This window comes from Gallus gallus, chromosome 1 (assembly GCF_016699485.2).
Source record: "Gallus gallus isolate bGalGal1 chromosome 1, bGalGal1.mat.broiler.GRCg7b, whole genome shotgun sequence".
Lineage (NCBI taxonomy): Eukaryota > Metazoa > Chordata > Aves > Galliformes > Phasianidae > Gallus > Gallus gallus.
This window is the reverse complement of record NC_052532.1, coordinates 108,948,300-108,972,177: the sequence shown is the minus strand read 5'-3', so window position 1 is coordinate 108,972,177 and position 23,878 is coordinate 108,948,300. Positions and strand designations below refer to the sequence as shown.

Here is a 23,878-nt window from a genome sequence, read left to right as displayed (position 1 = left end):
AAATTTATCAACATGCATACACTATTAGACCATTAAAGATAATAACTTTGGACTTAGAAATAGTGGATCTTTAAAATAAGACTTTAGGGGAGATAAGAGGGATGGCACTAAATGATGAGGACGTTAAGGATAAGATAAGGTAAGAAGAAAGAAAAAACAGAAGCACATCTAATAGAATTCAACCAAAGCGATGGAATTTGCTGTGGAAAGGCTCAAAACGTGTATTTGAAAAGCAAAACTTGGGCGCCACCTCCTGGGGTACCGAGTACAGAGCACATGAACTCTGCTGCTCCTCACTGCAACGGTGAAGAAACAGTGCTGCCGTCTGAGTGTCGGGGACATTCAGGTCCTATGCCTTCTTGTGTCATAGTTTAGGGCAGCTGTCCACGTTATTATTTCAATCCATTGCAGGTGATCAGAAGCTTTATCTTTTCTAGTTTATTGTTTCCTTTGCCTGACTTTTGCCCAACGTGAAAATGTACTGATGAAAATTTGGATCAAGAACATCTCAAGTTGTCTGAATGTAAACAGGAAAAATCACGTTGCAGCTAGACGTGCCTGCCTCCTCCCCTCCCAGCTGGTTTCAGGTGAGTTCTGAAGCAGTTCTGTGTTCTTTCTATAGCTAAAGCCAGAGGTTAGAATTGAACGTCTCAAAGTACTCAAAGAATTGGGATGGATAAGATTTATTGGCTTTGAAGTTCACATCAACAGGATTTAAAAAGACACAATGAATGAGTTGAAAGAATTAATCATTTATTTTAAGCAGCGGAAAATTTGATTTTTACATAGTGCTTATCTGGAAATGGCAAGGCCTGAAAGTGCCAAATACCGACTTTTGGAAAATCCAGTAATGAGGCTTGGCAGTAATTGGGATAGATATCCTAATATAAACCGAAGACTGAATGTAAAAAAATAGTAATAAAAAAAGAGACTGTACTGCTTTTTTTCAAAGTATTGATCCCGTTTTCTGTTCGGTCCATGTTACATCTCATCATTTGATGAGGTGAAAATTTGCCTCTACTACCTGGAATCATTTCCTTGATGATGAAGACCTTTCCGTGCTTCCTGAGGAATCATCAAATAACAGCTGATGTAGTGTTAGCTGTCAAAGATTTCTACATTTCCATTTATTTTATTTTTTTTAATAAAAAAATGAGAGTTGATTCAGATAAATCACATTTAAACTCAACCTTGTATAGTTATATACACACAGAGATTATTGGCAAGCGAAGCAGTTTTTCCAGGACATACTGCAGTAATCCATGCCTTGGTGCTATCAAGAAATTTTCATTTGTCATTTCACAGTGTGACTCACTCGAACCTGTTTTATTTTCCCCCAGAAGTTTCCAAGGGACACCTATGTTGCAAACATAGCCATTTAAACATTGTTACATGATTAGCCTCTAACAATGCAGAATAAACATAGCCTTCAGGGGTTTGACATAGCTGTGAGGAAAGGTACTCTCCAAAAAAGAATACAATGGTTACAAACAATGTAGTTTATTCAAGTATTTTACCTAACTACGCATCGATGTAAAATCAAGTTGAGCCACTCAATGTGAAAAAGTAGAAGTTTCTTATTCGGAAAGAAGAGCCAGAAGTCACTAAGGGATCGACTGTAGTTTGTGGCAATACAAAACCAGTCAGGCCTTCCATGAGGGGCCATCACCTGCTTAAGGAATGGCGCTGACTCTCACAGCTCCTTGTAGTCCTCCCTCCACTCCTGTATTTCGTAAGGACAGAGAACAAGGAAAAATACGCATACATATCAGCAGTTTCCAGGGCATATTACCTGGAGGTCTGCCATGGGTTACGCAGTATTCCTTGAGCTACAGATCTCAGTTCTGTATGTTGGGAAATAAGTCCAGGAGGGGAGGAGAGTGCTACACTAAGTGCTTTCCAAGCAATCTGGGACCAAAAAGTACAAACCAGAGAGGAAGACCAGTGCTTACTTTTGTCCAAGTGAGAAGTGAAAGAGTCCAGGAGCTGTACCCCAAAGTGCAAAGGGGTTATTTGCACATTGTCAAGTTCAGGGATCTCTTACAAAGGTGGAGTTTTGGCTCTAATTCTCTCCTTCCAGGCCCACCACCTGAATGCAATTATTTTCAACCCAGAGTTAACTTCTAGAGCCTCACAAACGGCTTTGAAACAGGTCTGTGAATGGTGGCCAAGAAAATGGTATCTTTTGTTAGTAGGTTGAATTTTGGATGCAGGGCTCTTCAGTCTTTTGGAACTTCTTTCGGAGAGGTGAGTGTGGTGGTCAGAGACTTTCAGAAAATCAGAAGATTCACAGACAGTGAATTAACAGGACAGAAGTTAAACTCAAATACACTGATTTGAAGCGATTATCGTTGGTCTAAAATATGAGAGAACACTTAGTGTTACTGAACGCTCTTAAATGCTGAGAATTACCTTCTATGTTATATGCATATGTATTTTACAATTAATCTAAAATTTCCAACATTTCAAAAACTATATGGCCACTAAGATCCAGCTAAACCTAAATGTAGTGAACAGAATAAAAAAAGCAAACTGACTGTACAGTGGCTGATGTCAGCATGTTTTAAAATAACCCATTTTGTTACTTACAAATGGGTGAGAAATACCACTAAGTGCTTTGTTACATGGAGAACGGACTATTCAGTAGCAGGCCAATGATCCTACTTAAAGATGACCGTGCCCTTTGTTCACTTATGGGTGGATAATTCCCAGTAGCAGCAATAGGCACCACAGAGTGCACTTTCCAAAATATTCAAACAAGTGTTCTCTTACCAAAAAGCCAGATGATTAGCTGGCGTGGTTGCATTTACAGCAGCTTTTCAGCAACTGCAGTTGCTTTCCTATTCTTCTCTACCGAGGAACCTCAGCCTTGATCTGAAAGTCTGGCAGAAGACTCTATGATTTAGCATCTCCTCATTTCACACAACCAGCCAGCCTCAGTTCACCTTAGCCCCTCTGTCAGTTAGTGCAAGACTTAACAGTACCTTTTGCAGTACGGATTCACCCCATTCAGGGGTATGGCTGAAGGCAACAATTTTCTTTCAGGTAATGTTCCTGAGAAGAAATTACCAGGACTACAGATTATTCACAAGCCTAGCCTAAAGTCTAATTAGACTCCAGAAGTCAGAAGATCTGACCGCCTCTGAAGAGTGCTTATATCCCATTGCCATCTGTTTTCCCTTCGCTGAACAGGAGCAGGAATTCCACCACTCAGAAATGAACAATTTGTCAATCAGAGTCAAGTTTGACAGCAACTAATGTCTTGGTAGATTGCACAGACCTTTCCTAAAAGGATCAATCAGTTATGCTCTTAACATTTTTAATGAAGTGGAGTAATGGGTAGCCTACTAATTTCTCTTTCCTTTATTTCCTTTGCTTTCACCTCAGTCGTACCAGCTTCCTTCGTGAGGAGGCACTACTATTGCTCATGTATCTGAGGCTCATGTTGAGGTCAGAATATGGCAACCAACCAAGAGAGTTGTTGAGAAACCTCTACGGAAGCAAAAGAACGTTTCCACATTTCAGGCATTCTGGACTATTGGACAACTAAAAAACTACTCTGTCTTTTAAAAAAAGTGCTATGTTAAGAGACTGAAAAAAAAAAGACTGGAAAGGGTTAGTATAGAAATGACTTCAGTGAAACATAAATTCATACGCTGCAAGTAACTGAGCAGAATCTTTTGATATCAGCCGATGAAGAGTTAAGTGTTAAGAAATTGATCTGTTAACAAGATACCAAAGCCAGTACTGTGATTGCTACACATTACCTTGCAGAACACCAAAGCTGAGAACTGGAATGGCCCCCTGCCTTGATATATTGCATTTACGTTGGTCCAACTTACAAATCCTTAAAACAGAACAATCCTCAGTACCTAACTCCTGTCACTGAGTCTGAAAAAAAAAAAAATAAAAGCTTATAAAAATTCTTCATATGTTTTCTTCAGCTCTTAAATTGAGCCAAAAAGCCTATGATAAAATTTCTAAAACCTGCAAAGGCAGTGGGATATAACTGATGTATTCCCATGCCTGAACTCAGGTTTAACTATTGTACTCAGATCACGCATCTTCAAATCCCTAATGACTGAACTGATAGCATCAATTATCTAAAAGGCTGCATGCAATAAAACATGGCTTTCTGACATTTTCATGGTACACGATATTACATTCACATTAGGAGAATGCTGGTTCTGCAACAAATATTGATATGTATACAAGGAATGATTTAGAGTGCTGTGATTTAGAGTACCCTGTCTTCCATAATAAATAGAGAATATATCCCAGCACCATCTTTACCCAAAGCTCTGCTTTTTGGCTTTGGTGGTTGTTTTCTTTCTTTCTTTCTCTTTTTTTTTTCTTCTTTTTTTTTTCTTCAGGTATGATTTAATCTGATTTCTGAAGTTAGTTAACAGGAGTATAAAATAGCTCACAGCACTCTCCTTTAAAAAGTACACTGGGGAAGCGATAACTGGTAAGACATCCTTGGTAACACTGTAGTCTATCTTTGTGTTTCATCTTTAATGGAGAAATGCTCAAGAGCATTATTTTTCTTAATGTGCTGTAGACTAAAAATCAACCCTCAAGGGTTTCTATTGCTCTTCTTGTTGCCAGAGCAACAAAGCAATACTCACCTGAATATCTGCCAATGTAAGTATCAATTTACAAGCTAAGATGAATTTTCTGCCGCTAGCAGATGTCACTAACAGCATTTTACTATAAACTAAACAAAATTTTAGTGGCAAGGGATGCCACGAAAACTCAAGAATATATTACTATTTCATTTGTCATACTTGATTATTGCTCATGTAATTCAAGTATTTCTGTTAAAATGTCTTGACCAATGACATTCAAAACAAAAGGGTAGAACTGAAAGGCTTTTACATAAAATTTTCTACGCTGACTTCGTTAAACAACTCAGAACAACTCTAGCTTGTCATCAGAAGCATACCAGAAAGCTTTCCCAATAAATTCCTTCCTAAAACTCCTTGTGATGAGGAGATAGGAGGGGAGAGGGAAACCGAAGTTAACGTATTCTGAGAGCGTACAACTGTTGGTGCTTTCTGAATTGAAAAAGGGCTCACTGTTTACTACTGTATCAATCCGAACATGCACAACACGTTTCTGTTTGAAACAGGTGACAAAAGCATTATTTGTATTACTATATTATACAAGAAGGAATACAAGTTTGAAAAGGTTTGTTAACGCGTCAAACCAAACCCAGGAGGACTATGTGGAACTGAATCACGGAGCTGGAAATGAAGCAAAGTGTTTTGCTATAAGGAAAACCCAAAGAAACAACGCTTTGTTACAAAGTGTACTAAAGGACCTGATTAAAAAGACATGAAGTAAAGTAAAAAGACATGAAGAAAGAGACATATGGAAGGCATATTAGGCAGAAAATACCTAAACTGTATTTCTTACGTTCCTTGCAGTTGTTTTTTTTCCCCTTAAAAGCTAAAAGGCAGAGCAGGAACGAGGCAAACTCAAAACTTCCTCCCACTTCTAACTCTTAATTCTAAGGTAAGTCATTTTCAGATGCTGGATCAAAACATGAATCATTTTACCTTAAGCAGTCAAGGAGTTTGGAAATGCAGGAATTAAAAAGGAAAGAAAACCACAGGCACTTCTAGGTATGAAGTGATATACACGTTAGTTTAAAAAACAACGGTGCTTTATTTTCACACATACTACGTGCACCTCTGTAAAAGCACCATCCTGGAAATAATAAAAAAAGAAATATTCACATATTCCCTGCAAAGTCAGAAGCAAAGGCAGTGTGAATCAGAAAGCTGCAGGAAGGGATTACAGGCAGAAAAATTTCTGGGTGACGGATTGGGAGATTCTGAACAAAGCTTCCTTTTTTACCACTTTCTTATTAGTCGCAGATTTGTAAACTGCTCTGCTATTGAAATGCAAAGGATTATTTTTTTTCCTGTTATTTTTCAAAGAGATGACTTGTTATCACTGGACTGTTCAACCTTGCACTGTTTATCTTTTGAACTCACTATGCAAATGCTCTAGAAAAGACAGGGAGGTACAGCGCTCACTGACTAAATACATGAAAAATTGTTCTATCTGCAAAGAAAATACTGTGTTCTGACCTCAGCATTAAGATCTATGCTTGCACAGTGGAGGTCTGGTCAAATACATTCTCTCCTGATCTCTCCCACTATTGTTTTCAGTCGTACTGCATGTTTGTATTCAGATAGTCAGTCCAGAAATTTTTCATTTGCCTGTCACAGCAATGAAGCTAAACTAAAACCCCCAACTGCTGCTCGTGTTTAAAAACAAGCCAGCATTAAGATTTTCACTTCACAGTCGGTCCGTGAGGAGACTTTTCTCTTGAACTTCTACATTGCTGAGCTCAGCAAGCAATGGGGTTGCCTTTTTCGTTTTGTTGTTTCCTTTTTGTTACACGCTCACTAGAAATAGGAAAAGACACAACAGAACGTGGACCTTAGGTTTATAGTATCTATACATATGCAATCCAGCCTTTTCTAAATATCGGTCATCCTGAATTAAAAAAAAAACAAAAACAAAAAAACAACCACACAAAACCCCACAATAGGGAGAAAACCGAAAAGCTCTTTTATGCATCGAAGTGGAAAGTTAAGTATTAATTTCTCTAATATCAACTACCGAGAAGTGCAGGAATTACATTTGGTTGCATGGGACGTCTTGTGTTTTAAGACCAGTTCTAAGTCACATGCTTACCAGTGGTAGCATCCTTGTGAACTAAGAGAGGTAGTCTTGTTTTACGCTAAGGCTGAACAAGTTTGTTTCTCAGTTTTTACCTCCTCAAACTATTTTGCAGTGACACCTGGGAATGGTGACCCCTCAAGTGGCAGCAGACATCTTGAGGAACAAAAACCCAAACCATTTTTATTGACCTCACTTGCTTTAACTGCTGCGTTTGTCTGACCTTTCTCTTTCCCCCGCACCATAAGCACAGCTTCAAAATGAACTGATGTAAACACAATGCAGTATTCATTTAATATGATTAGTAAGAAAGGTTCTCTTTTTCTACAGTCAGGGTTCGATCAGTTAGAAAATTCTGATAACTCCTTTTTTCTTTTATGAAAGAGGGATGGACAATTTTGTTCAGATAGAGGAAGAACATCATGGTGTAGGGTTTTTTTTCTTAAAAAAAAATAGGTACTATTGAGAGCGTAAAGGCTCATTGTACTGTAGTAGCAAATCCAGTACCGTAGCACTTAAGAGGTGGTTAACAGTGCTTTGGTTCAGAATCAGTGTTAGAAAATAAAGCTTAAAAAGTTATGACGCAGAGTATTTGGAGGGCTTTCCACAGCAATTTGTAATGGATGTAGAAAGGACTGAGGCATTGGCTTCTTCCCCTTGGCAAAGTACTTTGTCCTTCATTCTGTTGAAGTCCCAGGTTTCACCATCAAGTTTCTCACTTCCATCGATGTCGCACCAAGGAGGACTCATCGTTGACCACGTCATTGTCAGTGTAGCGATGCTGACATCGTGGTGGAATAAGCAGCAGGATGATCAGTATAAGGAGGATAATCCCACATAGGCTCATGAGAGCATAGGAGGCAATCCACAACACTGGTTCGTGGAAAGTTATGCTAGAAACACAGTTGCTTGCAACATCGGTGGTTGTGAAAGGGCCTTCAATCTCAGACACTGGAGAACCATCAACCTCTGAGAAATTACAAAAAGAGAAGCATTAAACCTGTAAGACACCATTTAAAAGCAAGTAACAAGATCTAGCCTAAAAGCCTATACAACCCTCTCCCTTCATCTGGTATCTCAGCTTACTCATTTTTAAATGTTTTTCTCATTGCAATTACAATGCTGGTATTCCACGATTATAAAATGGGAATCTGAGGCAAACAGAGACCATAATACTCCCACATCTACATAGGCTGTCAATGAGAGAGCAGAAATTTAACTCGTCTCCCATAGCCAACCTAAAGCCCCAGCCACTGGGTCATGCTTTTCTTCTGAACTAACCTTTCAGAAATGTCAATTTAATGAGGCTTAAAAAAATCCTACAGTACCAGTACCAGTACAGCACCAGTACACTGTTCAGGGCCTGGGAGTTTTTGTTGTTTCTGGCATTCGCAACAAGTGGAAGAGGGTCTGAGAGGTTTCTTACATCTTCTGCATTAGCTGCCTCCCAAGGTTTTAGGGAGTTGTACACAGGTTCAAGAGCTTCACAGATACTTTAGAGGACCATATTCTAGGCAGAAAGCAGCACCAATGGCCTTGGGAGTGGTACTGCTGAGATGAAAATCAAGAAGGAATGGGAGGTAAAGCAGGAGAGCTTGGGGATGGCTGCCCAGAATAGGGGAAGAGTGGAGGGGACAGTCAGTGCCAATAATGAAGAGTTTGTACATGACATGTTGGGCAGTGAGGGAGAAGATAACAAGCAGATCAAAAACGGATATGACAAAGAATCATGAAGGAGTGCCTCAGCAGCTGTTTTTGAGCAGCCATCCATCTTGGCACATCACAGACTTCCTGATTTGTTTCATTACCACCACAAGCTGGTACTTGTTAAACCAGTATTTGCTGGAAAGGGTTATGCTGCCCATGGTTGTCACAGTAACCATGGCAAGCCAGCAAAGCTCCCCTGAACTGTGGATGGGGCTATGTGTGTTGCAAAGGCAGAGCAAGGGAGTTGCCTGGGGCAACAAAATATTCAGGGCATTTTGTACCTGCAGGCCTGCAGCTGGGGAAGGACACACCTTCCAGCTTGCTTAGGGCAACTAGGAGCCTGCAGTCACTGCTCTCCATGCATTTTAACAAACTTTCCAAACAGCTGTCATTCACTTTTCTAGTGAATTACTCCAAGACTCATTTATGTATTTCTTGAAAAGACCTCAGTTTTAAGGTTCTTGCCTCATTTCTTGTTCATTTTACATACAGACACACATACCAGATCTTTAGTGGCCCTGCCTACTGTAAACATATCTCCTTTACACACAGCTTTGACAAGCCTCATGAAAGCACATTTGAAGAGATTGGCATAAAACATCCTTGGGAAGGAAGATGGGAGATTTAGTATTCAGTTCCTGGCCTCCCATGTTCTCACATTATTTAAAGGTTCCGTTCTTACCAGAATTAATTCAACTTATGGTAGGGCACTAATGCGGGAGGCTGTTCTGCACACTCACAATCTTGTTCCTAGTGACGGGTAAGCTTCCAGGAGAGTCAGGACAGCTCACTCATCTGATGGAAAACACCCCTCCCACAAGAAATGCCAATCCCAGGAATTTTCTCAGGGATCACTCGCTGAACCAACCCTTTCTCCAGCTGCAGATGTGGGAAGACTTCTTCAGTGGCAAAACACTATTAGAGAGAGCTGCATGAAACCTGAGGCTGCATTCACAAGCTTTCTAACACCAGTAATAATCAAACACGTGCTCTCTCAGCTCGTCAGACCAAAATAAAGCGGCCACTGCACCCTGCATCATCAGCATTTCTTTGCCAGGACACTGCTGTTGCACAGACACGGTATGGAAGCTGCACAGGACTGGACAGAGTTGCAAAAGACTACCTTGAAGGCCTGTGAAATCTGCTTTGTTCATAGTCCACGTATTGTACTTGCCCTGCCATGCAATTATTTCTCATACATATCTCACTGTTCTTCTCCACCCCACCATTTTGTAAGTTTCTATGAAGCCCTGCAGCAAAACCAAACTAAACCACATACAATATTAATGTGAAATGCAAGGCATAAGGATTGCTATTTAGGAATTCAGCATTTTGAAGAAGTGAAAAAATGAAAAAAAGAAAAAAAAAGCAGCACAATTTTCTGCCTCGGAGATAGCTCTGAAAATAAACAGTCCCTAATTACTTATTATTTGGTTTGAATACAATAACTACTCCTTGTAACAAAAAGCAATACAAAATTATTGCTGTAGTGGCTGACATTTGAAATTACATTTTGAGAATGTTTGATAGTAGCACAGACTCTGCTTTTTTCCTTCCAAAAAGAAAACTTTCCCTTTACCCTCTTCTACTCTGAGGGAAATTGCAAGGAAATAAAAAGGGAGAAATTTGCCTAAATTGTTCAAATATACCCTTAACATAAAATAACAGTCACACAACCTATTATACGTTAGCTGAATTGTTATATTTTGGCTTTTTTTGTTGCTGTTGTTAGAATACCTGATGATAGCTACCTACAGTCATTTCTTCACCTTGAACAAATGGGATTTCCTACAGTATTGATGATTACAGGACAAAAATGCTATCTTACAACATGTGTGTAGAACTCAAAGTTGTGAAGGTCTAACGATCTCTTTCACTGTCTTGGATTTTCTGGAAAGGAAGCAACCTGAAGTGAGACCAAATGTATCACAGAACTATGAAGTGCTGCCTGGTAGGGACCTTTGGAGGTCACCTAGTGCAGCCTCCTACTCAGAACAGGACTCTCACCATCAACAGATCAAGTCAGGTGCAGCTTTGTCCTTCTAAGCCTTGGCAAACTCTGAGGATGGAGAACTCACGATCTCTCTGGAGAACCTGCTGTACTACTCTCCTGCCAAAAAAGGTTTCCTAATGTTCAAAGTGAACGTCTCCGAATATAACTGGTGGATGTTGCCCTTCATTTCACTTGCATTCACCCTTGGTTTGCATTCACCTTGATGCCCACCATAATACGTAGTTCATTTTTTTTCCAGAGGACAGCTATTCAGCCAGTTCCCTCTCAGACTGTACCCATGCATGATGGTTTTCTGCTAAAGATGCAAAACTTCATAGTTGCTCGATCCAAACCCTTTCCTAGTCAACCTGTAAATACTACTTAGCTCTGAAGTTAACAACAGACATCTTGAAACAGTTTGAAATTACTAACAGGCAGAATAAGTCTTAAGGGATAAAGAATATTTCTTTTCCTGCCACAGTGGATTAGCTTCCTGCTTTCTAACTAAGCTCTCCCCACTCTTTGGTTCTTGGTAGATCCTGGAGAATGAAGACAAGGCAAAGAGGACTGTGGGATAAGTCATTTCTCATCGCTAGCCGTTCTAGCCAACAGAAACATGGAGCTTAGTGAAGTTAAGAGCTTTAGCCTTAGTTTTTGTTCCCACTATTCTTTTTTTTTTTTTTTTTTATTCAGCATATATATGTTTAATATCTTACACAAGCATGGGTTTAAATTTAGTGTTAACGCACTACTGTAAGCAAGAAAGCACAAATCATTATAAAGAAGCACAGCAATACTGAACAGTCTTTTCTATTTCTCTACTTCTGAGGGTTTATGCCATCAGTAATTCAATTTAATTTATGCCACGAACAGACTAAAAAGCTCCAAATAAATTACATTAATATAGTTGCTATGGAGGACGTGGCTGGCCTCCACAGGAAGCCAGTTAGGCAGCTTAATCTTTCACACTGCACTGACTGCTAGTTGTGGTTTTCTGATGAAAGTAGTGTTAAATATGGAAACCGCAAGCTGTGAAGAAGTGAATTCAGAATAACTGGCACATCCAGCAAAATGTCATCTGCCCCCCATGAATAAAGTCTGACAAATCAGTATATCTTGTCTCAGTCAGTGGTTTTCATCATCTGATTCCTCAAGAAGCATCAGGTTCCCATGAAGCTAGGTTAGACATACGCATGAAACATGGACAAAGAAACAAGAATTAAATGCATTCTGACACCAGCTGGGGATCATCGTGTGTCCAAGCTCATGCAGATTCGGATTTCATTTCTAGTCAGAAAGCTCATTTCTTCTACTCTAGAGAGGTTAGCAGAACTAAGTACAGCGGCTAAACTCCATGCTTCTGTGTAGCAATATTAATGTGAAAGTGTTACTATGGTTCCCAGATTCTTTTTCTCTACATATACATGCTGTGAAAGTGCCCTGCTGGCCCGATGGTGGTCAGAATGTTGAGTCAAAGTACCCCTTCCCCTTTCCATTAATGGCTGCAGCGTGGCAGGGACTGAGGCACTTCTAGGCTTGATAAATTGCAGTCAGGAAGAAAATGGAGGAATGACAGGCAGAAAAAACTGCCCAGCAATAGTTGGGTAGTTACGCTCTCCTTCCAGACACATTCAAAGGTGTCTTTCATCACTGTAGGGTATCTCATAGAGTTCTTCATTAAGCAGCCTGCATCAAATATCCTGATTTTTCTTTCTTTGCAAGCTCAAAGACAACAATTTTGAGCCCACTAACAATATAGAGATTCAAATAAATAAATAATTTTATAAAGCTTTTAGAATGCCCTGAATCTACAACTCAGCTAGTCTCTTTTTTTCCCTCAATTACCTGGTTGCACTAAGCACTCAAGTACTTACTGCCCTTACATCTCTAACATAAATAATGGGGATTAAAGTGGCAGCGTGAGTCAATACTCCTTTTCTCATGCAAATCACGGATGCTATGTTTTTCAAGGCATATACCACTTGCATTTGGGACAGCCACTTGCATATGTGTACACAGCCTTTTCTTCTTCTCCCACTTGTACGTTCATGTGTTGCCAAAGCATTGTCTCATCAGCCATGGGAGGAAACGCCAAAATTGTAATTGCTTTTAGCTACTTTTGGTAAGGTAAGATTAAAAAAAATAACACAAAACAACGAGAGAGTTAACCAGCACCACAAAATCTGCCAAAAATGATCAGCTCTTTTCTTCACATTTACTCAGCAGCTAATGAAAACTTTAATGGCTTTCCACTTACACTGAGCAAACAATGTGTTTAGAACCAACACAAACACCACAAGTCTTAATTTGAGTACCGTTTTCATCTTTGCTCTGAGTATTTCTGAAATCGTGCTGCAAAGGCACAATTTGTATTTAGAGAAAAACATGAGTAAGGTACTTGACTGCCCAGTCAAGTTAAGAATCAATTTATCTGCAAATTGAAACAGGACTGCACAAATGAAGCTGCATTAGAAACAGGGACTGATCTGTGTTGGGGAAGCTGCATGCACAGACGGGTATCTCAGTAAGATCCTCTCTCAGCTGGAAGAATGCAGCTAAGATATCCAAAATCAATGCTGATTTACTTCATACCGAAAGACCTTCTTTTTTACTCTCTGTGAAATCTCAATACTTTAGGATTGCTAAAAGATATACTTTACTGTGAACCACGCTTTCATACCTTTCCCCATTACGTAAAGGACAAAGGCCTTTTTTGAGAGTAGCAACTGTTTCCTCACTCACCAGTCCTACACAAAGTGCCGTTCTTACCTGCACATGGACTCACTGCAAAGCCCACCCTCCTCTGAGCTCTGTCAAAGATTACATAGAAGCCTTCCATGACCGTAGCACCAATAACCAAGGCATTCGTGGAGGAAGAGATCCCAAATCGGTAGCACTGCAAGTTCTCTCCTATTCCAAGGATGGGTTGAATGTAAAGCTATTAAAATAAGAAACAAACAAACAAACAAAAGCCAGAGTGTAAGAAGCAACACCACAGAGTACTTACAAGACTTTTTTCAGATTTTTAGCATCAAACACTCAAATTTCACTAGAAATCAAAAGTGAATAGCAGCAAACAGACTTCTGTACAGTTAAAAAAAGCCACTTTTTACTGTACGTTCCACAAGGGGAGAATACGTAAGAAAGGATTTGGAACATGAATGCAAATTATAGAATAAAATATTATTTAAAACAAAAGTATCAGGATAAAATTGATCCAGAGAGCATTCAGTGTTAGCTCAAAGTTCTAGATTCATAAGTTCAAGCCACATTTTACCTCTTTTCTCCTGGGGGAAGATGGAAGATTGACATACTACATGATCAATAAAGAAAAACCTTATCATGAGGCTTCACTATATTTCCAGTTAAAATATACTTAAAAATTCATTCTCTTCTATGCTCCTGACCATTCCCTGAGGTAAAAGATTGTATTAGTAATGTTAGAAGATACTGGCCTATATTGCAATGTGTATTGGGGTAAAAAAACCCAGAGAGCAGAAATAAAAGTGGCACAGCATTAAATTCTAAAAGCTAGGACGGAATATGAATAAAAGATAAACCAACCAAGTTATATGAACTGGTGAAGAGATCACACAGGCTCCTTGCCAAGAGTATCATTTTCAGGAGAAGTGCTCCAATTCAGAATGCCATGAAAAACAAATCAATTTCCTTCTCCCGAAATTAGAAGATCAAAATGAATTGGAATGCTCTGTATTGATATCTAATATGGCTAATGCTCAAGACAACAAAACAAAACTTGCTTATTTTTCCTAACAATTTGAAAAAATCATTTCCAACTACATGGGCTGCACTCTGAGGGAAACTTTTGTATTTGGCTTTGGGAGTTGGAGTTTCTTCTAATACACAAGTTTCTTTGTTATTTTTCCTACTTAAAAACTGATCTTTAAAAATGTTATTACAGAGAATTCCCTTGCATGTAATAAGCCAATACTCTATTAGCATTAAAAATAACTCCCATTTTTAAAGACCACATGCCTTACAGTACTAAAAATTAAGGCATCAGTGAATAAACAAAGAAAACTGAGACCTGCGGTAGGATAGAGATCCGAAACGACCTGCTAGAGTTTTCATCCCTCATGTAAATAGAGAGTTTGGGAAATAAGGACCAGGGTCTTTCAGTTTTATCCCAGCATGCAAGTTGTGAACCAGACCAGAAGCCAGAAGAGAATTCTTGGATCTATGGAAAAAAAAGAGCGATACATACAGATTACACACATTTTGATAGATTTTGATAGCTCTGACCAAACGCTAACAATTAAAATAAATACATGGTTTCTAAAAACACAAAGTAAATACAAGCCACGTGAATATTTAATGGCAGTGCTTCTCTTTCTCACACACACAGTTTTTTTTACTCAGATTCAGGGTTTCAAAGCCAAAGGATATGCCAAAGTCTCCTAGCATCCAACAGACTCAAGGTCTGCTGGTCAGTGGAAAAAAACACATCTCTATCTCTCTTGCTGCTCTGCCACTCACCACCAATATGACTTGATGTGCTTTGGAAATAAAAGTTGATTAGCAGTGTTTCTTAATATAGCCATGACACCAACAAAGTGAAAATTAAACCCTCACAGAGCTTCTTCACCTAAGATAACAATCTTGCCTGAAGTTCTTGCTCCCCGAAGAACACAAATTTGATGTGCCGCCAGATCAGAGGAAAACATTATTTGCATGCAGTGCTTTGTGTTGGCTCTGACTCCCCAATGAAGCAGCATACAAGCCCATATCTTATTACACAGTTGTACAGCCAAATTATCTCGTACAGGTGCAAAAGATGGAATCCAGCCTCTCTACCCCACTCATTTATAATCATCTGTGATATTGATTATTTTGCAAATATCAGCTCATGCATTATTTATATGGCATTTTACAGGTGACAAGTATTCACACACACCCACCCACTTGCCAATGAAATAATTAAGGCTGTATTAGAGACATTACATTTCCAAGTGCTCATCTCTGTTCTTGGGCCAGCAAATGTACATTCATACAAACACAGCATGAGACTTACAGACACAGCCGGCTTTTACACTTAACTCTGAATGCATGCTTACGTAAATCTCTTGGTATGGAACAGAAATGCTCTACCTCTCACAGCAGTTCCATGTCAGACCTGCTGAAAACATAGCACTCTCTCCATTTTCTATTGCAAAGCAGAGCTTGTTATCTGAGAAGAGCTCCCAGGCAGCACCCACACTGGACAGACAAAATCCATCAAGTGCTCTATTTTAAGTGCCTACTTTGATTTTCCAGTGAGGCTGCTTATTATATTGTATTTCCTTTGCCTTCCTTCTGCATGCGGAACAAATGCATTGGGAGGCATTTGGCTATATGATATCTAAAAGGTTATTAAAATAAAGATTTTAGGTTTATTTGAGCTTTCCCTTCTCCAGCTTACCAACTTTGCATTACTTTGATGCTGTGAGGAGACATGCTGTTCTGACTTCAGCTGCGTGAGGTACAGTAGCTTCTCCTTCCCGGCAACTCATCTCTGCTCATCTGCCAAACCCACTGTTCGTCAGACCTTCCAACATCAAACTGCATCTATAACTGCCCCCTAAAAGACTTCAGACCAAATGGGGGCATTTAAAGAAAACAATCTACACCATTAAAGAGCATAAAGCTACAGACTTGATTTTTTTTTTAATGGAGTTGAATAAAGGAATGGTACACATGCAGTTATGCCAATGTACCTGAGGGGGCAATAATGTCTTGCTGGGAAGCCAGTAATAAGCAGGAGGCTTCTTATTCCTAGGAGCAGGAACTTGTTAACCTGCTGCACCTGTGGTCAGAGGTATCTGACTACAGCAATTGGTTTTATGTTTCTGTGATACATAGGTTGCCTGAAGCACAGGGCACAAAGTGAAGTTGTCACGCCATTGGTACAACTGCTGCAAGTACCCATTTTGCTAAAATACCTCTGACAACTCTGGAAACTAACCCTTACATCTTGTTAACTACTTTCTTATTTAGTAGACTATTTCCTTTGTTTGGAGCCGTGCAAATAACTTCTGGTGTGTGTGGAGATAAAGGGATACAACAATAAGGCCCTTGAAATTAAAAAGAAACCCTGGAAGAGGAGAGCTCGTTTATGCATTTTTAATAGAAAGAACAGAAATCATCAGGCAAAGTGAGAGAGTGGTTCCCCTTTAATATCTTATCGATCTGGCTGCTTACTTGGCATGTGGAAAGCCCTTGTTGGATCGTCCTTCTGACTCACATCAGGGAAGAGTGTAGAGTGCTGTGACCCACTCCCCAGAAGGATGCCATGCCCACATTACACGAGCTCTAGGGTACACTTCTTTCAGTTCCCTCCCCCCTCATCAGCTGCAATTGTTACAGTCAATATTTAAGCACTTCACAAAGAGCAGAACTTTTAAACCAGGGAAACTGAGCTCTGTAAGATAATCTGTATATTTATTTCACATACCAGACAAGTACAGGCAGTGAATAAACTCTTCATGCCAAATCTCTGCTTTCGGTCAGGAAAAGGGTATCAGACTTGAAATACCAGCATACAGGTAAGTATATGTCTGTCAGACAGCTTGCCAATAGCTCACTTCTTGCATTTCCTGTGACTTGCACTTCCTACCACTCTCTTACTGAAGCCACGACAAAAGTATTAAATTTGCTCACATCAAAATACCTGGAATGTATTTCTTTCGTTTAACCTCCTCAATGTTGTGCACTGTATTCAATCAAAACTTATGAATAGCTTTTTTGCACTAGAAAATGCTGCTTCAGTTACTGTACACTCAGATAAATCCAGCATGCCCCTGCCCTACTTCTAAAGCCTACTCTATTTCTAAAGAAAGATGCTTTAAAACATAATTAAATAATGACATTCAAAAGCACCTTTTTTTTGATATGAATAATCCTGATGAATTGCATCCATTCTACACAACAATCAAGCTTATATTTGGAAAGTAACTGCTTGCAGTAGCAGGCTCTTCTACTTTACAAAAACTCTGTTTTGAGTGAAAGGACTGATTTTTGGACTCTTAATACCTCGAATAGAAAAGTATTGAATTAAGTCCATATTTCTGAATTGCTTAGAGCAAAACACTCAGTCTCCACAGTTTTTCTGGTGCATTTTCACATACGCACCTTCTGTCTGGATTTAGACCTCATTTTTACCACCTCCCTTCCTGTTCTCTTGTCTTCCTTTCCCTTTTCTGTTTCCATCGAATCCATCCATAACTTCTTAACAGAAGTACACCAGGAAAGATTCTGCTCCCCTCAAGTCAAAGACCCTATGACTTACAAGGCAGACAGAGAAGACGACACTCCTTTCAAAGATCAAGTGTGATTATTTAACATGAATTTAACATTTAAAGCAAAATTAATGACATTAGCTTACCAGGGATGTGCGAGCTATTGCTTGCACAACAGCGCTGAAGACTTTCTGGGGCAGACGGAGGAGGGTGGTCCCACTGTCTACTATTGCTTTATCGGCATTGTACTAGAAAGGAGGATTAAGGGGAGAAATTACTCACTTTAGTTAATGTAATGCAGATTAAACTGTTTCATAGCAATGACAAGGTTGTTCTTTTTTTGATAGCTGACTTCATCAACCTGTATGCCATACCTTTCAGCAATCATAGAATCATAGAATGGCTAAAGTGCCTTCATGGTTAGCACTGACACAGGGTAAGCACACCGAAGCAGCCTGCATGTATGTCTAAGCCCTGCATTGAGGTCTCTGCAATACTGCAAAGTACTCACTCTAGTTTAAATGTCATATAGCTGCTTGCTTTTAATGACTGTTGTTTCTCACTTGAAAATGATCAGAGAAAAAGAGTCCTCTTTACATGTCATGTTTGGTACTGACTCAAGAGTATGGAAGCCAAATGCACACCATTCTTTCTTATCTTAGGAAAACCACGAGAACACATGCAAAAGCAAGTACAGAGAAATCTGAAAATTTCAATCTTGCCTCTTCAAAATCTGTGGACCCTTTAAAAACTATGATTAATTGCAAAAAGGAAGGCATGCAACAGTGGCAGTCATTGGCATTAATTACTTTCCAGATTATGGAAAGTACCAGCTAAGGCAGCAGGATCAGTATAACTGAAGAGTGACGTGTCTATGGCATGATCAAAAGACACGAGGAAACACAGCGTAAGCTTTTCAGGAAAAGATCATATGGGAAGTAAATTCCAAATACACTGGCTTCCAAATACAAATTGCTGCCAAGCAGCGCTGAAAGAAAAGCAAATAGGAAGAGCGCTGATAGGCACCACCTGCCATTTATCCTACACTCTGGAACATTTCTGAAGAGGTGAGAAAAATATTAAGGCGTTTAGAAACCCATTTTAGCATATTTGCACCATAAATATGCAACGGCCAGCAACCCTGAGAGCCACCCTTTGAAATAAGTAGGTGGGAGGCACAACCAGGAGGGCCAACCACTAGCATAAGAAAACATGTAGAATTCTTATGGATTTCCATGCGGTGTACAGTGTACACTCAGCATGCAGTAACTTCTTGTCTTCTCAGTCTTGCTGGTTAATATTTAACAGAGCACCAGTGGCAGCTCGCTGCCTTCTCAGCCCTGTTCTGCCAGCAGCGCGGCCACAGCTGCAGTGCAATACTGGACAGATTCCGAGCACTCAAGTGAGAGGGACAGCTTTTTCCTTTCAGGGAAAGGAGTAGTCCCTAGTGGCTGTTACAAAGAAATGTCCCACTTCCTAGAAAACAATTAGGAGAGGAGAGGGCACATAGTTCATCAACACGTACAAAGAATTATGTGTTCTCAGCAAACCCATAATTAGTTAACTTTTTATCATTCCAGTCTTAATTTATTACTCTTCTCCTGAAGTTTTGCTGGGAGATATCTTTAAATTGAGAAAGACATTATGCCTTTTGTAGTACTGACTGGCATACTATGCTGATACGTCCAAGGTGAAAGCAAACCATGGCTCAGAAGAGTGACAATAACAGGAAACTTTCATAACACTACTAGATTTTAGAGTGAGTTGTTTTTTTGGAAACAGCATGTATAAAACAGTTGGTACAAGGCCTCCACTTCAAAACATGTTGACTGTTTTTTAAGGCTGGAAAGAAAAGGAAACACAAACATTTTTGTTAGAGGCTCAGCAGTTCTGCATTCCTAACAATATAATAGGGAGGCATTTAAATAGACCCTGTTCTGCTTATTAAGTTGAAGATGGTGTGATTCATTTAAAATACTTTCTACAGAAATATGACTTCTGTATTTTGTATGGCAATATGTTTATGCTCATATAATCTTTTTATTGTTAATTTCATTTAATTTGTATGAACTATAAAAACTTCAGAATTATCACATTCTACTGATTTCCAACTAAGAGGACAAGTGACAGGTAAGACGGGGTGTCTAATGAAAACAGGGCCTGAAAATCATAGAACTAAAATCAAAACATGAATAGCAACAAGCAACAGCAAGAAGCAATTGAAACACACACACACATCCTCCAGAAAAACATAAAATAGCTTTGGAACAAAAAATCCAACAACGCAGTCTTATTAGACTGATCCAGAGAGAGCAGAAAATTATTCCTAATAAGAAAAGAAAGCATAACCATGAGGAATAACAATTAGCAAGGCTGAAGTGAACTAAATTTGGTTTCTTTGTTTCTTTCGTTTCTTTCACCATGGGGCTCTGTTTGAGAATCAGCTCCTGTTTGGGAGAGACAGGATGCACCCTAGTGGGGCAGACGCATTTTTGCCAGGCTGACCTTGTAAAGAGGGCTTTAAATTAGGAAGGAGCAGGATAGGGAGGAAGCAACCAGAAGCCTAGTAAAGGAGTGATGCATAGGGCTGCTTAACAAGTGGCATGGAGTGATATGATAGGGAGGGATCACAAAATCAACAATATGGGTCTTGAGAGAGGTCACCTCCAGCACTTGCAGGCAAAAAAAGGAAATGCCAACAAGGCAACATTATGGAGAAATTATCAAAAACATTTTCCAGGGACTCAAAATGTTTGGGTGCCCCTCTTAAGTGCCTGTACACCAGCATATAAAATATGGGGAGTAAAAAAGATGAGTCAGAGATGTGCTTATCCTTGCAGGGCTATGATCTTATTGGCATCAGGGGGATGTGGTGGGATGGCTCCCAGGACTGCAGTGTTGTAATGGAAGGATGGGTAGACGAGGAAGGAGTGCTGCCCTCTAAGTCAGTGACCAGTAATAGTGCATTATCTTGTTCTGGGGGATGAATGAGGAGCTGACAGACAGCCGATGGGTCAGAATTAAAGAGAGGGCAAGACAGGTGACATTACAGTGATGGCCTGCTACAGGCCATCTGAACAGGAAGAATAATTGGATGAGGTTCTCTATGGCCATATAGGAGCAGCCTCTGATTCGCAAGCCCTGGTTCTGATAGTGGACTTCTTCCACCCCAGTATCTGCTGGAGTGACAACACAGCAGAGCATAAACAATCTAGGACATTCCTGGACTGCACTGGTGATATCTTCCTTCTCCAAGTGATAGAGGAGCTATTTGAGGGAAGTGCTCTGCTAGATCTTGTTCTCACCAACAAGGAGGGACTGGCAGGGAATGTGAAGCTCAAGGGCAGTCTTGGCTGCCATGACCATGAAATGATGGAGTTCACCGTCCTTAGGGCTGTGGGTAGGGCACCCAGCCAACTCACAAACCTGGACTTCAGGAGAGAAGATTCTTCTCTTCAGGGATCTTCAGGGATCTGCTCAGTAGAATACCATAGGATAAAGCCATAAAGGGAAGATGGGCAATAGACACAAACTGGAATACAAAAATTCAATCTGAGCATGTGGCAGAGCAAACGAACAGGTTGCCCAGAGAGTTGCGGACTCTCCTTCCTTGAAGATTTCTCTTCTCAGAGTTCAAGAAACATCTGGACAATGCTCTCAGAAATATGGTTTCATTTTTGGATGGTCCTGTGTGGAGACAGGAGTTGGACTCAATGGTCCTTGTGGGTCCCTCCCAACTCAGGTTAATCCATGATTCTGTGATCTTCAAAAGCCATCTGAACACCTGCTCTAGGTGGCCCTGCTTGAGCAGGAGGTTGAAGCAGATGACCTCCAGAAACCCCTTTCAACCTTAACCATTCTGTAATTTTGTGAAAAGTGAACCTCAAAAATAAAAAAGAATCATGAGACTAGACAGTTTGGAAAGTTTCCACAGAAAATACCTGCCAACTGCCATTACAAATTATGTGCTTAGATATCTCCACATTCTCATTGCAGAATATTCCCTCTTCTCTATTTGGCCAGAACTGTTTTAAAACCACTTTGGTTTGACTTCAAAGAATATTATCGAAAGTCTATAGCTATTTAAAGCAAATTGTCTTAAATCAATCCACTGTCTTCAGTTTTTAGACATCTTCAGTACATCTGAAACTAGTTAAGGGGCTGAGCCCTTCCAAACCACAGTAGCTTTATTTTTGGTGAGCTGCTGACAAAATAATTATAACTGAGTCCTTTATTTACTGCAAGTACTATCAACAACTCTGAACTCTTCTTTGAAGCAATTTTATCATGTACATGCCAAATACATATTTTAGCATGTACACACATTTCACATGGATTGTTCATTTCCTTTCGAAGTTACTATACAGCCTTAATTCTAAGAGGAGACTGAAATACACTTCTGCTTGCAAGGACAAAAATGATCAGTTAGATGCTTTTCTTAAACAAACACATTTTCTATAGACAGAAACAAATTACTGCAAATACCTCTCTGCAATCCAATTCAAGATTCTGTCCTCCAACCTCCAGTTTGAGAATTTCAACCTGATAATACCACTCCTCTTTGATAGGCGTGTACCATATATTACCCTTGTAGAGACTTGGTTCAATGCCACCTAGAACCTGAGTGAAAAGAGAAAGAAATTCACATGCTTTAGGATGACAGGTGTTTGCTTTTGGGGTAAGTACAGGAAAAAGGGGAACACTTCACTGTGATACAGAGGGCATCAAAATTTTAATTTAGCACCATCTCCAGTCATTTTGCTAACAAATTCTTTACCGATAGTAAAGCAGAGACATTTAGAAATTAAGATGATACTGCTTCATTACACCAAAAAAATCCTATAATGGGACAAATTTCCAGCACCTTCTACAAATTAACACTGATTTTCTTATGAAAGCTCTATGTTTCAGATCAAAACCATACCCTCGGTGGTTTAATCTAGGCAGTGTACAAAACCAGGATGAAATAGTAAACCTGCACATCATAAATTCATTTTATTAGATCAAAATAGCCTTAATACTGCTTAACAAGAATTCATTCACATAAAAAAGGGAATATGATCATCATGTAATTGCTATCATTATTAGCTTCTGTCAAGACTTACTTTGAAGTTTCTGACAGCGTACTAGACCATCAGACTTTGAACTCTACTAACATAAATAAGTTCTTTTGGGCTTCATCTATCTCAAATGCTAACACATTTACAGCAGTATGTGAATTCACAGCAGATTATTTAAAATTAACTCCTGTGCTGATATGCTTATTTTAGCATAACTCAGGAAGAGTTATTCCAAATCATTATCTCAAATAAACAATTTCCAGCACTTCAAACCACTAAAACAGATGCAAAAACTTCCCTGATTAACAACAAGGGGAAGATCCAGTTCTCAGATTTTATCCTTTGCTATGCTGTCTACAAAAGAAGACAAAGAGCCTTGATTCCTCTCCCCCTTTTCACATCATATAAAAAAGTACTTTCACATTCTCATGAGTTTGAACAAGCGTAATAGCTGAATAGAGGACCACTCAGCTTGAGAAAGGTAGCACAGTCTTCCCTGAGGAAATACAATTGGTAAGGAGGTGCACCACAAAATTTATTTATTTTTTATTAAAATTAAAACCTCAAATGCAAAAGTTTATTCAAACTCAAGAGATTAAAAAAGAATAGAGAATGAAAATAAGGAGACGCTTGAGTTTTGCCTAAGTGCTTAACTTCACCCTAAAAAATGATAAAACATTTCATACATTTAACCACTAAATTTGGTAGTAGGATAATCATAGAAAAAAGGGAGAGAGTTTAACAAAGATGCATCTTCCCTCTCAGATTGACAGATACCCACAAGACTACCTCCGTTGGTACCACTTCCAGAAACAGGCAGTCCAGCACCACACATCTGCAAGGAGAAAATGTTGGGGATCTTTGCCTGCTTCACAAGAGAATCAAAGAACGTCTCCACAGAACTTGAAGGCTTGAAGGTGTAGAAAAACGAAAAGAATTGCAGAAGTATTAATTACAAAGTTTCCTTATAGTAATGAGCAAGTCATTTGAACAAGGCTACTTTTCACAAGTAAGCTGAATTTCTGACAACTAAGTGATGAAAATCCTAGATAATATAAGTCATTAAAAAAAAAACAAAACAAAAAACACCACCTGCCATTTGTCTTTTTCTTTTGTTTTTCAAAACAAGTTTTAATCTTGACCACTGCCAAAGAAATCTCTAAAGCATGAGTGTATTTTCCAACTGC

At 39.4% G+C, this 23,878-nt stretch overlaps 1 protein-coding gene across 2 annotated transcripts in view; it reads right to left on the bottom strand.

Moving 5' to 3' along the window:
- Positions 1-732: 732 nt before the first annotated feature.
- The window catches only part of BACE2 (beta-secretase 2), a 56,767-nt gene continuing 33,621 nt past the window's right edge, over positions 733-23,878 (bottom strand). For both annotated transcript variants that reach the window (XM_015301191.4, XM_040652247.2), the window contains exons 4-9: positions 23,473-23,601; positions 22,117-22,251; positions 17,778-17,879; positions 14,445-14,594; positions 13,166-13,334; positions 733-7,665 (exon numbers count right to left, since the gene is read on the bottom strand). In XM_015301191.4, the coding sequence (XP_015156677.2) occupies positions 7,412-7,665; positions 13,166-13,334; positions 14,445-14,594; positions 17,778-17,879; positions 22,117-22,251; positions 23,473-23,601 (939 nt within the window). In that variant the 3' untranslated portion in view covers positions 733-7,411. The remainder of the gene's footprint in view (positions 7,666-13,165; positions 13,335-14,444; positions 14,595-17,777; positions 17,880-22,116; positions 22,252-23,472; positions 23,602-23,878) is intronic.